Consider the following 16,533-nt stretch of genomic DNA (forward strand, 5'->3'; position numbering starts at 1 on the left):
CGCCCTCACCCCGCCTTGCCCCGCGCCAGCGAGTCCGAACCGCGGCCCATGGCGGAGAGCCACTCACCGGCCGGGCTGGGGGAGGCTGCGTCCCTGGCTGGGCCGGGCGTCCCCGCTTCGGAGGCGGAAAGCCGGCGGCGGCCGCTGAGCGAGCTGCGCGTGATCGACCTGCGCGCCGAGCTGCGGCAGCGCAACCTGGACAGCGGCGGCAACAAGAGCGTCCTCATGGAGCGGCTGAGGAAGGTGAGGGCGGCCGGGGGGTGCGTGGGGCGGCTGCGGCCCCGGCCCGGCGGGCTCCGCGGAGGAAAATGGCGCCAAAGAGCGTTCGGGGCCCGGCGGGGCCGGCCCGGGCTCGCCCTGTGGCCGCTGCTGGCACCGAGTGGCACCGGGCCCGCTCCGATCTGTGTCTGCCGTGGGGCTCGCTGGATATTCCCAGCTTCGCGCACCAGAGTTTTGTTCTCCGAGTTGCTGGATTTACGGTGCTGCGTGTGGCGATTTTTGCTGCGTGCTGGTGTTGTTGTGTTAATTTAGCTGGTAGCCCTTTCACTGTATCCTCCTCACAACGTTTCGCCTGTTAATACCGTGAGGAATCTTCTCTGATCTCCTTGCTGTGTCCCAGAGCCGAGTATTTTACCCTGTCACCACAACCCGTGTGTGTGTCAACAGTCCCAAATGCTGTAGGATTGATGAATAGCAGCCCCAAATGCTGAAAGGCTTTTTTTGCCGTTTTCTCAAAACCTTACCCCAACACATTACTGCCTTCTCCCTGCTTGTTGCTTTGCTCTGGAGGTGTTTTGTTTGTGTATCTAAGTTGCTGATTCATGGTTTGGAATTTTTCAGCCTCTGGTGTGCAGCTCTTAAACTCAACAAAAACATACAAACGAATTTTTTATGTCTGTTTTTATATCTGTCTTTCTCTTTTGCCCCTATTAGGCTATTGAGGAGGAAGGAGGGAATCCTGATGAAATTCCAGTGGTTTCAGAAAATATCATGAAGAAAACTCCAAAAAGAAGCAGCAAAGGTATGGGGCAGTTAGAGACACTTTCCACCTTATCATTCTTGAGTTTTCAAGCAAGTGTACTCATGAAATGGAACCTTCATTATATTTTTTTTTGTTACTGATACTCTTTCCCATATTTATTCTCAGGTTTCTAGGGATGGGTGATAAAATTAAACTTAGCAGTCATTTATTCAGAGACTTTCATGTGATTTAGTAAGGCAGGAAATGTTGAAGGATCTGTTGGTTTGTTCTCAGAGTTCCCTGAAGTTTCTATTAAGAATTACCAAGTAATACTGAAGCAGTGTCAGTGTTTTTAATATTTTTTTTATGTAGAAATGTAGTTTCTAGCAAATGCAAAATAAGCTCTGTAGTGTTATGCTTCATAGCTAATGGCAGTTGCAATTTTCTTCTCAGAAGACAAGTTTTAAATCCATTTCTGAGCTCAGATATGTTTTCAAGGCCTTATGTTTGGTTTTTGTAGTGGTGAGACAGTTACATAATCCTTATTTTCAGAAAATAATTAACTGTTTTTCTAAAATTAGTTAAATAGCACAATTGTTTTGTAAGCAAATAGTGTTTAAACTTGGTGTTGGAGCTGAGCAAAATAACTAGTTTAGCTAGGGTATTTTTATTACTAGTTTAGTTTACACAAAATGTATATTTTATTTAAACTGTAAATGTAAACTGCTTTGCCAGCTAATTTTTTTTATTTTTGTTATTACACCTGATTTGGAGTGATAGTGCAATTGCTTGCAGGATAAAATGTGAAATCTTGGCCACATAGAGGGCAAATGTCACAACTCAGGTGAAAGAGATCTTTTAAATCATATTAATTTCCAAGTCTCAGAAAAACACCTGATGTCTATTACATCACTTTTAGTGTGGGATGGAAATAGATGAAATATTCCTCTTGGCTCTAAAGTTCTTCTCACTTTTCAGTTGTAATGTGCTTGTAGTTTTTGAGGAAAAGAAAATTCATAAAAGGTCAAACAGCTGCTTAGCTCTGAGTTTGAGGAGTTGCCCCTTGGTGCTGAGGCTGGTGTAGTGTTTTCAGTAATTTAATTTCATTAATTGGGATAATTCACATCCAGCTGGTGGGCAGAGCACTGCAGTGAAACCCACAGGTCAGGTGGGGTTATTTCAGTATTTTGTGCTGTGTTTTGTTTGGTTGGGTTTTTTTCTCCTCGTAAATATCTGTAAAGACATTTCTTGAGGTAATAAATTGCTGCAATCTGAGCTGAGCCCAATGTTCTGGGGAGGTCACAGAGCTTGAGCTGCTGCCAGGTGTTGGACTGTGGCCTGTTTGTCCCTTACTGGGGTGATCACAAACAGGGAAAAAACTGAAGGGAGCACCACCTCTGATTAAAAAGTCAAGCTTGAGGGGTACAACTTTAATTTCTGCTCTCATTGTAATGATGATGTTGTTGTTAGGACGTAGAGCAGATGAAGAGGGAGTGGAGGACAATGGCCTGGAGGAGGATTCTGGAGATGGACAGGTACAGGGGCTGCCTCTGCAGGGGGGGTGGCACGTGGCTCTCGAGTCACCCTGACTGTGACATGTGCTTTTTTTCTTTCCACAGGACGATATGGAAGCAAGTTTGGATAACTTGCAGGATATTGACATGATGGATATTAGTGTGTTAGATGAAGCTGAAATAGATAATGGCAATGCAGTAGATTGTGGAGATGATTACAGTGCCCATAATATTCTTGACTCGCTGTCTGATAGTAAAGAAAATGCTGATGCAGAAGTGAAAGAATTTCCAGATCAGCCTACAGACTATGCTGTAGGTAACTTGGAGGCATCCCCACAGTTTTCAGAAATTAAAGAAGAATCAAGAGAAATACCAATAGTGATGGTATGCATCTCTTATGTGTGTGGAATCATGGTTTTCTTTTTAAAATTTATTTATTTCTGGATTAAATAGCAAAATGCTGAGGCTGAAAGAGTGCTTGGGAAAATAGCTAAAGAGTACTTGGGAAAATTTGGAACTGTACTGGTTATGGTCGTTGCTTTTCTTTTTATATATTTGTGAAAATAAGTGTCTTTTAAAATACTTAAATGTTGTTTATACACATGTGATTGTATTAATAGCAGTTTAGAGAGCATTTGTTTTTAATCATGCTTTGAACTCTGCTTCACCTTATTAATTATAATATGCATATTATTCCTACTTTAACATCTTTATTTTGGAGAACATGTGAGGCATGCAAATAGTATAGCTTACTTCTCAACTGAACAGCACCATTCAGGGAATGATACTCAAGGTTATTTTTCTGCTACGATTGGGTCTGTTAAGATAACAGTTATTCAGTTGCTGAGAGTATTTTTATGTTGGCTTACTGTGTTCATCTGGCTGTTGACACTGGCGTAGAGGATAATCCCTTCCCCAAAATCAAGTGCTTTATCTCCTGACATGTACAACAAAACATTTGAAAAAAAGTTATTTCTGCCCCACCTAATGGAGGAATATTGCTCTTTGTTGTGTGTCCACATTGGCTACAAGATTGTAAAGTTGTGTGGTTTTTTTTCCTAAAGCTGCAGAAATAAGCTTGGCCCCCTATCCCCAGGCATATCCTTGTCCTACACAAATCTAATGGAAATACTCAGGAAAAAAAGAGAGATTTTTGAGTGAGCAAATGTCTTGGGGCCAGGTCAGCTCCCATCATTGCTTTCATCAGTGAAGGAAATAATTACCAAGTCCTGTAGGTTTTTTGCCTCTGTGTTGTTGCTGTAAATGACAGGGATACAAATCAGAGAAATTTTGCTGTTGGAATTCCCATATTTAAAAGATTTATGTGAGCTGACCATCACAGTTAAACGATAATGAGAGATTTTATTCTATCAGTGGGGATCAGGAAGAGTCCTCGGGGTTGTCACTCAGTTTTTACTATTATTGGTTGCTTTGGATGCAGGATGTGTTTGCTGTCAGTGCAAATACAAATCTTCAGTTTCTCATTCAGGTTTCACTTACAGTATTCCTTTATAGATAACAAGATGTCTCCTGTTTATTTTTTAAAGGTAGAGTTTGAAGATGTTGGGAACAGTTTAGATGCTTCTTCATCAGATTTAACCGTAATAAAGGTAAATGGTAGCCAGTTTTTCTTTACAAACAAAAAACCCCATAAAATACACTATATAATGCTCTATGGTGAAACTGTGTGTGTATGGTGGGTGCATTCTTCCTCTGCAAAGAATGGGACCTAATGCCTTTTGATTTATTCATAGAAACAAAGATTTATTTCTTTATCAATCATATATGTATATACATATATATAAATATGTTTATGATGTATGTGTCATACTGAGTTTGGTGGTAGATTGGATTCCTTGTATCTGATGTAAATACCAGCTCAGTGCCTTACATTGTGTTTAACTTCCATTAAAAATGTACATATCCCAGGGTGAGAAGAAAGCTGGAACTGTCTATTCCTGAAATGCTGGCCTTGTTTCCAGATCACTCCTGGTAGGTTAAGAGCACCAGCTCCAGGTGAAGCTGGTGTTTCTCTTGATCCTGTTATCAGAAAGGAGACTTCAAACAAACACAGGGTAGAGAAGGGTAACACGAAGATAAGCTTTCCTCTGTGCTGCTTCCATTTATTGATTTATTTATCCATGTGAATGTGTACCATGTGTTCAACAGGTGGCTGAATTTGAGAGATTTTAAAGTTTTCACAGATTTCATAAAGCTTTGAGGATGTTAAAAACTCATCTTAAAACTTTTTCTGAGAAATTCATTTGAATTTCAATGTTTTCAAAGCTGAAGTAGGCTATCTTATAGTAATGCTTTCACTAAATACTCTCCTGTAATGGGTGGATAAAAAATGTCATTCAGAATAGCATCTTCCATATGAAATATTGATATTTCTCCTTTTCAAAATCTTTTTCACTACAGGAACTTGAAGAGTTACCTTTGGAGCCAGGTACTGTTTGTTTTTGTTTGGTTACTTTGATTTATTTTTTTCTTAATGGAAAAAAAAAATCCTGGGCATTTAAACAGTTTCATTCTTCATTGAGGCTTTTTGCGTCCCTGTTTGGTTTTTTTGGTTCTTTTTTTAATGCATTACTGTAGTGTACGTTATTATGGTGGAAAATCCAGGTCATGCAGGGTCATAGAGATTGGAAACCCAGTCATATCACCAGATCTGTGAATAACCACCCTTGGAAAACTTGTTTAATGCCATGAAATGGTTCCCCAGAACTGTTACTGCAGAGTGAAGTTAAGGAACGAGCCTTAAAGATGTAAAGGTTCTGAAAACAGATCTTGTGATATCACACTGTACAGTGGTTCTGTGAATGAATATAAATACAGGAGTGTAGGCAGTGCAAAGCTCTGGTGCAGAACACAAATTAAGGAGTGACTGGACTTCAGAAGAAGGATCACGCTGCCATCAGGAATTTGCTACAGATCCCACTCACTTTCTGGACTGCAAACACACTCAGAACCATCAGAAGATGCCCAGTTCTCATGTTGGACTGTCTCTGCTAAAAGAACTTCACACAACCTTCAAAGGTTGTTTCCCCAAATTACTCTTATTTCTGTCATCTGCAAAACAGAATTGTCCATTTAGGGGTACAAATCCCTATCTCCTGTCACTCTTCTAGAAAATTGCCAATAATAGTGTTTATTTTGGAACTAATTTACTGGTAGGTATCCAATTTTAGTTGTGCTGTCTAGAATTAATGGCCTTTTTGCATATGATCTCTTGAATAATGTGATGTTTTGTCTTTAGCCCTGTTGAAGACAAAGATACAAAGGCAGTCACAAAAGATGAGAAAGGTAAGTGCACTTTTGGGAAATTTTTTTTTCAGAGGACCTGGAGTAAAAAGGAGGATTGTTAATTCAGTGAACCCTCAGTGCAGTTGTAACACATCTCTTCAAGATATAACTTTAAAATATCAAGTCCTTGTAACTTTTGTAACATTATTAACGAACAGAGTTGGGGTTTGTTTTAAATAAGTATTTTTTGTGAGATAACATTTGATACTTTGTAATTCTCTGAAAAGTGATTTAAGTACGGGAAGAAGATCTGTAGCTACAAACTCTTTAAGGCTGTTCAAATGCACATTAATTATGGAGAGCTTTATGAAGGAAAATGTGGGGAGTTAGGACTCTGAATTTTGCACTGCTGCATTTGTGTTTCACGTGGTCTTTTATGTTTTTTGTGCCCCAGGCCGTGTGGGGAGTGGTTCTGGCAGAAATTTGTGGGTTAGTGGACTTTCCTCCTCTACTAGAGCTACAGATTTGAAGAACCTTTTCAGCAAGTATGGAAAGGTACGTAGTGGATATGCAAATTAACAAACCATTCTGTCAGTTTAAAATGCTGAACTTAAATTTTGCTCTTATTTTCCCTCATTAATAGAGTCTTGAGCATCCAGCAATTAATGCTGTTTTAAACTATTCAATTTCAAGGAGTATTCTTTGGAGAAATGCAGCCTTGAGGGCAGGTTTCCACTTGTTTTGCAGTGCCTGCTATCATGCAAGAGCAGAAATTGGGGAAGGGAGCTCTCTGTGTGACCATCTCCCCTTCTGCCAAATACTTTTCTTAATGTAATATTAAATGTTTATGTCACTAAGTGCCACTGCCTGTCACAGATTGTCACCTGTGGGTACAGATGTCCTGTAAGGAAAGGGCAAATGGTAGTAGTTTTGTTTATTCAGTTTTATTTTGGTTTTTACAATCCCACTCTCCCTTTTCTGTATATACCTGCCTTAAGCTCCTGACCTGCTCAGCAACTTGAAGATGAATTTTCTGAGCTGCATTGTTGAAGATCTCCCTGCCTATTACAGGGGATTGATAGAAATAAATGGCTTTTAAAAGTCCTTTTCCAAACTGTTCTAAGAAACAGTCACTAAGTTAGAATTTATTTAGTGGCAGACTTGCAAACACAGAATATTTTGTTTTTCCCAAAGGTGGTTGGTGCAAAGGTGGTGACAAATGCTCGCAGTCCTGGCGCTCGCTGCTATGGCTTTGTGACCATGTCAACATCTGAGGAGGCCACCAAGTGCATCAATCACCTCCACAGAACAGAGCTGCATGGTAAAATGATTTCTGTGGAGAAGGTAAGTGGCAGCTATGTCATGGCAGTGTGATGAAAATAAAAGCATGCAGTTTTAATCTCTATCTCTGACTATGTAATTCTTTCTGGCTGAATTTCTAGGCGAAAAATGAACCAGCAGGAAAAAAGCCATCTGACAAAAAGGAAGGTGAAACAAGGAAGGAAAAAGACAGGCACCATTCTGCAGATTCCAAATCTGAGAAGTAAAGTGTTGTTTTATGTTTTGTGATACTTAAAGACAACTCATTTCAAATGTAGCCAGGTGACCAAGTTGAAAAGTAACTGTAATAAATCTTGATTTAATGTTTCATCCTGCATTTGAAATAGGAATATTGCTTGGAAAGTTGATGTTTTTGCAGTAGTAAGGACATCTGAACTGGCCCTCTGTTCAGAAATACAAAGCTCTTTAGTGTTAGTATAATAACTTGCTAGCTATATTAGGAGATTTAAATCAAGTTATTTATAGGTAAACCTTTATTTTTACCAGTTGTTTGTCCTCTGATCTGCCTCTGTCTTGGACTCTACTTTTAACTGACAAATATTTCTAGGATTTAGTTACACACTGTGTGGTTAGTGAGTGAAACTTCCAGCATTTGTTTTTCAAGTGGTTTGTTGCTTTTGAAAGAGGCATTTTGCTTTCCTGCTTTTTGTAGATCTGTTGGTATTAAGAAGGAGGAGAAGATCGACAAAAAAGATGATGCTAAGAAATCAGAAAAAGATGAAAAAGAAGGAAAAGAAAAGGATGAACAAAAGACTGGATCTTCTGATAGATCCAGGGCAAGCAAATCAGGTGATGCTAGCTGTCTTTCAGAAATGTTTTCAAGGATACTTGTACATTATTACGTGTGATTGATAATTCAGGGAAAAGAAGCTTACTTAATAAAACTGACACTGACATCAGAAAACACCTTGAAAATTTTGACTTCAGTTTATAATAATGTAAAAGAGTTTCCATAATGTTTATGGAACTGTCACTGAGTTTAGACCCGACACTGTGTGTGGTTTGTGTCCTTTTTTGAGCTTTTTTTTTAACTGTGGGGAATGATGTATTTTGTGGGCAGAAGAATTAAATTAAATTTGAGTTCTTTTAGCTGTCATCCCTGCCAGAAAATACTGCTGTAATTTTGTGATAAATTTACTGCTCCCATCCTCATATTAGCTAAATCTTGGCAAGCTATTTAAATAATAAGTTCCATCAGTTATTAAAAACCTCATTGAAATAACTTTTTTACTATTTAGTGTCTTCACAATTTTGAGTCTTGCAAGAATTGTTGAATATCTTTTGTACCATTTATTTTTTTTCTATGTTTTGTTTTCTAGCAAGTCGAGGAACAGAAAGGACAGTGGTGATGGATAAATCTAAAGGAGAGCCAGTTATTAGTGTGAAAACTTCTGCATCAAAAGAGAGGGTAAGGCCAACTTCCAGAGAAGCTTTGGTGTAAAAATAGGTGTCAAATAGATTTATGTGCTCAGAGATGAAGGGGTTTTAGCCTTGCATTTTGGTACAATTATCCTTTTATCATTTTCTGGAAAGCATCGGGGGTGTAATGATGTGGCAGAGGGGAAATGCTTCTGTTTCACCTTTTTTATACTTTTTTTACTGCTGACTTAGTGCAAGAAGTCTAATTGCAATATGAAAATGGTTTTGGGATGATGTGTTTCCCTGAGCCTGGAATGTTATTGGTGTGTGTTGTTTGAAGTGCAAGTCAGGTTGTGTTCCCCTAGGATTTATTTGTAATAGTTTGAAGTTCTGGTCAAACTGGGGGTACTTTTCCCTGGAATTCCACTGTTGTTTACCTCTGGGGAAGGCATGGCAGCCTGTTTTGGTCAGGTTGACACACTGTAGGTATTTGCCTGGGAGCTTTAGCTGGAAATGCACCACGTTCAGCTCATGCATTGTTCTGATTCATCTCAGAGCACAAAGAGCCAGGACCGCAAATCGGAGAGCAAGGAAAAGCAGGATATTTTATCTTTTGATAAAATCAAGGAGCAGCGGGAGCGGGAGCGGCAGAGGCAGAGGGAGAGAGAAATCAGGGAGACAGAGAGGCGCCGGTGAGTTCCACTCCCTCTAAACTTAAATGGCACTTTTTACTCCCTTATCTGTTCTGTGTTTTTGTTCAAAGCAGTGCTGTGCTGATCCTCCAACAGTGCTATCTCAGATTGATTCCATACTAATTACTGTCTCAGACTGATTTCTTACTAATTACTGCTAGAACAGACATTAATGCTAAGTGATGGAGGCTTTTACTGCAGAAATCAATGTTCTCATGAGACTTCCATAGGTGCTTTCAGGCTTTGTTTTCCACTTGACTGGATTTGAATTTCCTTGATTTTTTTTCCCCTGAAGCTTGTAAATACTTTTTGTACATCAGATTTCTGTCTTAAGACTTGCTGTGCTCTCTGGAAGCTTTTTCAGACCTGACTTAAGAGTAGATGCTGTGTTACTTATCGAAATTCTCACCTTTGTTTCTGTCATTTGTGAGGAGGATTTTATTTTCCCCGAAGCTGTTACTTGATTAGGAAGAAGGGGGAGAACATAGAAAGTTCTTTAAAAAAAAAATAAACCCCCACTCAAAACAAAGAAGCAGTAGAGCTTGGACTGAAGAATCTCAATTAAATCCAAGTATCTCTTTTAAACCAGAGAGAGAGAGAGGCGAGACCGGGAGCAGCGCCTGGCAGCCATTCACGAGCGGGACGAGAGGCAGAGGCTCCAGAGGGAGCGGGAGCGGCTGGAATTCCAACGGCAGCGCCTGGACAGAGAGCGCCTGGAGAGGGAGAGGCTGGAGAGGGAAAGGATGCACATAGAGCAGGAGAGGAGACGGGAGCAGGAGAGAATCCAGAGGGAGAGGGAGGAGCTGCGACGCCAGCAGGAGCAGCTGCGCTACGAGCAGGAGCGGAGATCTGCCATGAGGAGGCCTTATGATCCTGACAGCAGGTGAGGAGCAGGGCAGAGGGGCTCCAAACTCCTCAGCCTCATCCCTCTTGGGAGCCTGTGGAAACGGGGAGCACTCTGGATAAGGCAGGCATGGGAGCTTGCAGATGAAAGACTCTTTATGTGCTGCTTCTAGCACTAATAGCATTGAAGAAGAGCAAATAACGTGCTCGTACACGAAGCACTGTTTGGGTCTGCTCTTCTTTCCCAGAGAGGGATGACCAAGAGAAGTAACAACCCAGAGTTGTTACTACTTTGAGTAATAGAGAGTAGAGTAGTAATAATAGACTTAAAGGAGTAGTAGAGTTGTAATAATAGGGTAGTACTAGTAGAGTAGTAACAATGGAGTACTAGTAGAGTAGTAATAATAGAGTTAATAGAGTAGTACAGTTGTAATAATAGAGTAGTAGTAATAGAGTACTAGTAGAGTAGTAACTGTAAAGTATTAGAGTTGTAATTATAGAGCAGTAGTAGTACTAGTACTAGTAGAGTAGTAATAATAGAGTTAATAGAGTAGTACAGTTGTAATAATAGAGTAGTAGTAATAGAGTACTATTTTCTTTTTTTTTATAAAGTATTAGAGTTGTAATTATAGAGTAGGAGTCGTAGTACTAGTAGAGTTGTAATAATAGAGTAACAGAGCAGTAGAGTTGTGTGTATCAACTCTAAATGGTAAGGGAAAGGATACTCATTCTGGCATCACCACGTGCTGAAACTAAGCTGGTTTTCATAAACCAAATCTTCTCTGAAACCGAAGCGCGACTCCTGCTTAAGGCACACAGATTTTTAATCACCGTGTTGATTGGGGTTGGCGAGGGCGGGGCAGGGGAGCTGGCTGTGGGGCTGCTGCTGACGTGGCCCCTGTGCAGGCGGGATGAGCCCTACTGGCCCGAGGCCAAGCGGCTGGCGCTGGACGATCGCTACCACTCGGACTTCGGCCGCCAGGATCGCTTCCACGACTTCGACCACCGCGAGCGCGGCCGCTACCAGGAGCACTGCTTGGACAGGTTGGCAAGGCACTGCCTCTTCTTCTTCTTCTTCCTATGCCTTCGGGGAGATTTGGTGTCTTTTTAATCACTCTTGTGTGTTTCTCATGTCTGACTTCACACCTGCTTGCAGTCCTTTGTTTCTGTGGGTTAGGCTGCATAAAGATTATAAGCTGAGTCCTAATGTATTCTGCCATGATGCTGATGGAGATGCAACAGCTCCTCTCTTGGTGTATGGAAGTCTCCTTTATGAACCCCTAAGATTTAGCCATTTCCTTTTGCTTTAAAACTTCCCCTGTTTTCATCTTTGCAGCCTGGCTAATGCAGGGTTTTAGCGCCACAGATGGAAAAATATTTTCTGTGTGGTGCTGTTGAGATTTCTGTTTGCTCTCAAAGGATCTCTGGTGAAAACTGTACCATTGTTTTTGTTTGTAACTCATTTCTGATACAGGTTCACTCAGTATTCTCCCTTGGTGTCACTGAGTACTTGGCCATCCTCAGTGGTGCCTTTTTTACTTGTATTACAGTGATAGGTGTTAGTTTGATCTCTTTTTATACTATGAATTAAGAACTCTTCTAGTTATCTTGCCACTGAACATTAGCATCCAGATTTACACCTAATGAAGATTAACTTTGCATGTGTTATTTCATGCAGACCCTGGAATTATAAATACTGTGTTGATTCAACTGAAACTTTCCTTTTTGTTCCAGGAGAGACTGTACAAGGGGAATTCCAGATCGAGATGGGCAGGTGTGTTGCAACAAAATTACTGCTTCAGTTAAAAACCAAAACAAGCTGACCCCAAAGCAGAAAGGACAGTGTGCACACAGCTCAAATTGTTTCAGCTGAGATACTTAAGCAGAACTAATTTTGTGTGCTAATGAGCATAAAGTAAATTATTAGGTTACCTGTTTGCTGGGGTGGTAGCCTCAGTTACAGGCAAGGGGAAACCTCTGAGAGATGGGAGCATCTTTTCAGGCTGGTGTGTGGCAGTAAAAGCTTTTTGATTGACTAACTTAGGTGTTAAGAGAGAACTGCTGTACTTACTTAGCTGGCAAAGGATGCCTTCTCTCACATTTATCTAAATGAAACAACTGGTGCCAGAATGAAACAAGGCTGTAAAAGGACAGGTGTGAAAATCAATGTCACAATGGGATTCAAAACCTTTCATTTCTGAAGAGAGGTAGGAAGTAGGCAGGTACTCTATGTAAAAATTTAAAAGCTGAAGTCAAGAATGTAAGCCTTAAAAATCTTTACCAAACAAGATTTGGTAAAAATCTTGGTAAAAATAAACACTCCAGGTGTTTTATTTTGTGCTGTTCACTTTCCCACCAGCAAACAGCACAAAACAAACGCCTGGAGTGAGCCATGCCCTACAACAGAACCCATAAAAACTGAGACAGCTACCGCTTTTTCTGACAGCTCATAGAAACCAACATCCAAAAAGCCGAATTTTCACAATCCTAGCAGAAAAGCTGTCTGGCTTTTAGCATGACTGTTCCTGTTTGCCTTGCAGCACTACCCAGACGAGCGGCACGGGGGGCCCGAGCGTCACTCCCGCGACAGCTGGGGCGGCTACGGCTCCGACAGGAGGATGAGTGAGGGAAGAGGGATCCCCCCACAGACCCGGTTAGTGCCTGGGGGCCCTTCACATTGCCTCAGTGAACCTTTGGAGGGTGGCAGCAGAAGCAGCTTGACAAGTGTGGATCCTCTCTGCAGATCTTGGAGCATCTGCAGGAGCAGGGAATTGCCACGTGCAGCTCCCACGGGCCTCAGGAGGGTGAAGCTCTGTAGTGAGTAAAGAGCTGCTCAGTTAGCTCAGCTCCTGACTCTGCTTCTCCTGTAAATAACTTTCATTCCTACAGATGAGATTCAGTCTGTTTCTACAGATGCCCCAGTAAGGCCTGCACCAGCCTCATTCATGGCCAGTGGTCAGGTTTTAAAGGAAATTGAGTGAGAAGTCTCTGCAGTGGTGGGGGTAGAGAACTTGGACTCACCTGAATTGTAGTGGTTTCTCTTTAAACCAGTTCATCAAGCTGGGCATATTCCAGTTGCTTAATTTTCAGACTGAGAAGTGGCAGCCAATGGATTAATCCATGCCCAAGTATTTCAGCCCATTGCAATATCCATGATGTCTCTGGATCATAAAAGACAAGTTTTGTTGTGTGGAGGATGCTGTTCAGCAAGTGTCTGTCACTGTTTCTCTTTGACCAGTTCTGATTGCAGTGGTTGGGTGGCTACAGCTATAGCTTGATTAACCATTTAACACACTTTGGCATGGGGTATGGTGTTTGGCTTTACCCTGTGCTGCTCAGTGGGTAGGGGACATACCTAGAAGATGTTCTTTTATTTTTTTAAGAGATGGACGTGACTGGGGAGATCATGGTCGAAAGTTAGAGGGGCATCAAGATCGTACATGGCAGGGAAATGTGGCTGGAGGAGTGATGGGACGGGATCATGAGAGATGGCAAGGTACACTTGCTGCTTACCAGTGTGATTGTGGTTCTTTTCTGTGAATTACTGCTGCTGAACCTTCTAGTGGTAGTTAAATTTTGGAGAAATCAAATTAAATTCTGGGAACAAGGTGATGTTTTTATTAGGGAAGCACAAAAACCTGTATTTTTCTTTTTTTTTTTCTTTTTTTCCCCCCTTTTTTTCTCTTTTTGAATTAGGTGGTGATAGAAGCATGCCTGGTCAGTCAGGACCAGGCCATGGGATGACTCGAGGAGGAACATCAGGGTAAGAACCTCTGTCAGAATGCTTATAATGCTTTTATAGTGCTTTGATCTGTATAAGCCTGGATTGGCAAGGGGAAAAAAACCCAACAAATTAAAGAAACACCTTTCAGAGTGTAGGAATGTGCCCCCTGTTGATGGAGTGACTAAATTATTCTTTGTCTGCTTAGAAAGGCATAAAGCCCAGAAGTTTCTCTCCCAGTTTGGTACAAAGACTCCTCACAGGACTAAAGCCCAGAAGTTTCTGTCCCAGTTTGGTACAAAGACACCTCACAGGACCTTTGAGACTTCACCTCAGACCTGGGGCTGTCCATTGGACAGAGGCCAAGAGGTCCCACCTGGGTAATTCATTAGAAAAGGAAGAGAACAGAGGAAATAACTGCTTTTGTGGGGTGTTTTAGCAGGAGCAGGAACCTCTCACCCCTAGCTTAGTTTTTCTCTGTAAGAGCTTTGTTATTTTGCCTTTCATTAAACCTTTTTCTGTTTCCAACACCATCTCAGAAGCCATCCTGCTAATTCGATGCCATTCTGGGCTGATTTCAGCTGTGATGGGTTCTCTGAGAGCTCATAAAACCTGGCTCAGCAGAACCCATCCTCAGAGACTCCCTGTGCTGTGCCCAAAGTGTCCCTGTTGCATCATAGCAGTGACCCCTTGAACAGGGAATAATTAGCACTGACTCCATGATTGCAGAGGCTGATTAATCACTTTATTGTACTAATCCTATATTCTACTCTTCAGAAAAACCCATCAGTAACAGGAGCCTCCTGGAGCCAGGTCTCATGAGTCTGTTACACACCCAAGATAGCTCAGCTACCTTTGGAAGCATAAAATCAGCAGGATGGCTCCTGTTGCAGTGTTAGAAACAAAAAGGCTTTAATAAAAGGCAAAATAACAAACAGAGAGGAAAAAAAAAGAAAAAAAAACCAAAAAAACAGAAAACAGAGAAAAGAGGTTCTTGCTCCTGGTAAAATACCTCACAAAAGCAATTAGTTTTGTCATTCTCTTGGAGTCTGTTACACACCCAAGATAGCTCAGCTACCTTTGGAAGCATAAAATCAGCAGGATGGCTCCTGTTGCAGTGTTAGAAACAAAAAGGCTTTAATAAAAGGCAAAATAACAAACAGAGAGGAAAAAAAAAGAAAAAAAAACCAAAAAAACAGAAAACAGAGAAAAGAGGTTCTTGCTCCTGGTAAAATACCTCACAAAAGCAATTAGTTTTGTCATTTCTTTTTCTAGTAAATTGGTCAGGCTGGACTTTTTGGCTGCTGTCCAATTAGCTATCCTTAAGTTTGAGGTGACGTCTCTAAGGTCCTATGAGGTGTCTTTTCACCTAATTAAGGAGAGAAACTTCTGGACTCCTCCTTAAGGCAACAAAACCAAGTGGCACATCCCTACTCCATCACCCCCCCAGTCCAACACAGCTTTGCCCCAACTCATCAGTCAATCCAACCACCATCCCTGGAGTGCAGTGAAGAAATCCCCCTGTGCTAAGCCCATCTCCAGCGTCCCTCGTGCTCCCCGAGCTCCGTGCGTGGCTGTGCCGTGACCGCGCTGTCGTTGCAGGCGCGGGGGCTTTGCCGGCAGCCAGGGCCAGAGTGCTAAACCCCTCTCCATAACGCACTCCACGTGCAGTATTCCCTCATGCTCCCCGAGCTCCGTGCGTGGCTGTGCCGTGACCGCGCTGTCGTTGCAGGCGCGGGGGCTTTGCCGGCAGCCAGGGCCAGCCCGTGCAGGGCAGCGGCGTCCCCGGGCTCTTTGCAGCTCCTGAGAGACCCCCCAGGCCGAGCTTCAGCCGCCGCTACTGAGCCTGAGCCTGGCCGCGCACAGAGGGCTCAGCGCCGCGACGCCGCGCGTGAGTTTTATTAACCCGAGGTCACCTCGAGGTTGTGGTTCTAAAAATGCCAGACTGCTGCTGCGCCGTGGCCAAATCTGTGTCAGCTCGGTTTGGTTTGGGTTTGGTTGTTTTTTTTTTGTTTGTTTGTAATGAACGTGGTGTTGGTCACACATCGCTTTTAAGTTTCTGTAAGTGAAACATTCCATTTTTCAAAAATAATAAAACCGGTTTATGGCTACTGGGTTTTTTTGTTTCTGGAGTCTTTGGTGATCTCGTGAGGTTTGAAAGTCATTGAAGACACAAATCTGCTTTTAACACTGAGATTTTAGAAGTGATGGATCTGTGACGTTGTGGATGTGGAGGGGCCTGGCAGACCCTGCCTGCTTTTGTTTCCTTTGTCATTAATTTTAAATATTCTTTCTACATTTCCATTTTAGTTTTCTGTCATTACAGAAGTAGAAAGAGGAGGAGGAAGAAGGAAAGCTGGGAGAAAGAGAGGAGGAAGAAGGAAGGAGGCCTGAAAAGTAGCATTGAGTTCAGTCTAGGGCTCAGTGCTCACCCTGTTCACCTCCCTCTGATGTTGTTAGTCTTCTCATTGCTTTGCACCTTCAACACAAAGACCTAAAAGCCAAACACGAGGATGCTCCCAGGGTCAGAAGTCACATCTTCTCCCCCTTCAGCAGCACCACAAACGCCTGGGGGCCACAGGTGGGGCAGAAAGTGCCCCACATCCCCCGGGCACTCTGGGATGCTGAGGGGAAGGAGGATGCAGAGAGACCAAGAACAGCTGTCCCTGGGGCTGTGCTCACAGGTTTGGGGTGATACCACAGTGGTATCACAAATTTTAATTCTTCCTTCTCTTCCCTATACCCCATCTTTATTTCTTCCATCCACCTCTGGCTTCCTGTTTTAATTCCTCCCTTTAAAACTTCTTATTCATTCAAATACTGAAAAATAATATTAATTTATATAATAACTGAGAG

The 16,533-nt window shown here is 42.1% G+C and overlaps 1 protein-coding gene across 1 annotated transcript; it reads left to right on the plus strand.

Moving 5' to 3' along the window:
- Window positions 1-20: 20 nt before the first annotated feature.
- Window positions 21-15,793, plus strand: LOC120498088 (scaffold attachment factor B2-like). Its single transcript, XM_039700413.1, has 21 exons — window positions 21-243; window positions 934-1,021; window positions 2,432-2,496; window positions 2,581-2,859; window positions 4,023-4,085; window positions 4,897-4,924; window positions 5,201-5,243; window positions 5,735-5,781; window positions 6,176-6,276; window positions 6,916-7,065; window positions 7,164-7,264; window positions 7,715-7,851; window positions 8,382-8,470; window positions 8,977-9,113; window positions 9,703-9,996; window positions 10,863-11,000; window positions 11,691-11,730; window positions 12,497-12,609; window positions 13,340-13,452; window positions 13,653-13,719; window positions 15,410-15,793. Exons 1-21 carry the CDS (start codon window positions 49-51, stop codon window positions 15,519-15,521), a joined length of 2,400 nt encoding a protein of 799 aa, XP_039556347.1. The 5' UTR covers window positions 21-48; the 3' UTR covers window positions 15,522-15,793.
- Window positions 15,794-16,533: the final 740 nt, after the last annotated feature.

Source organism: Passer montanus, unplaced genomic scaffold (assembly GCF_014805655.1).
Source record: "Passer montanus isolate IOZ18808 unplaced genomic scaffold, ASM1480565v1 scaffold140, whole genome shotgun sequence".
In the NCBI taxonomy this organism is placed as follows: domain Eukaryota; kingdom Metazoa; phylum Chordata; class Aves; order Passeriformes; family Passeridae; genus Passer; species Passer montanus.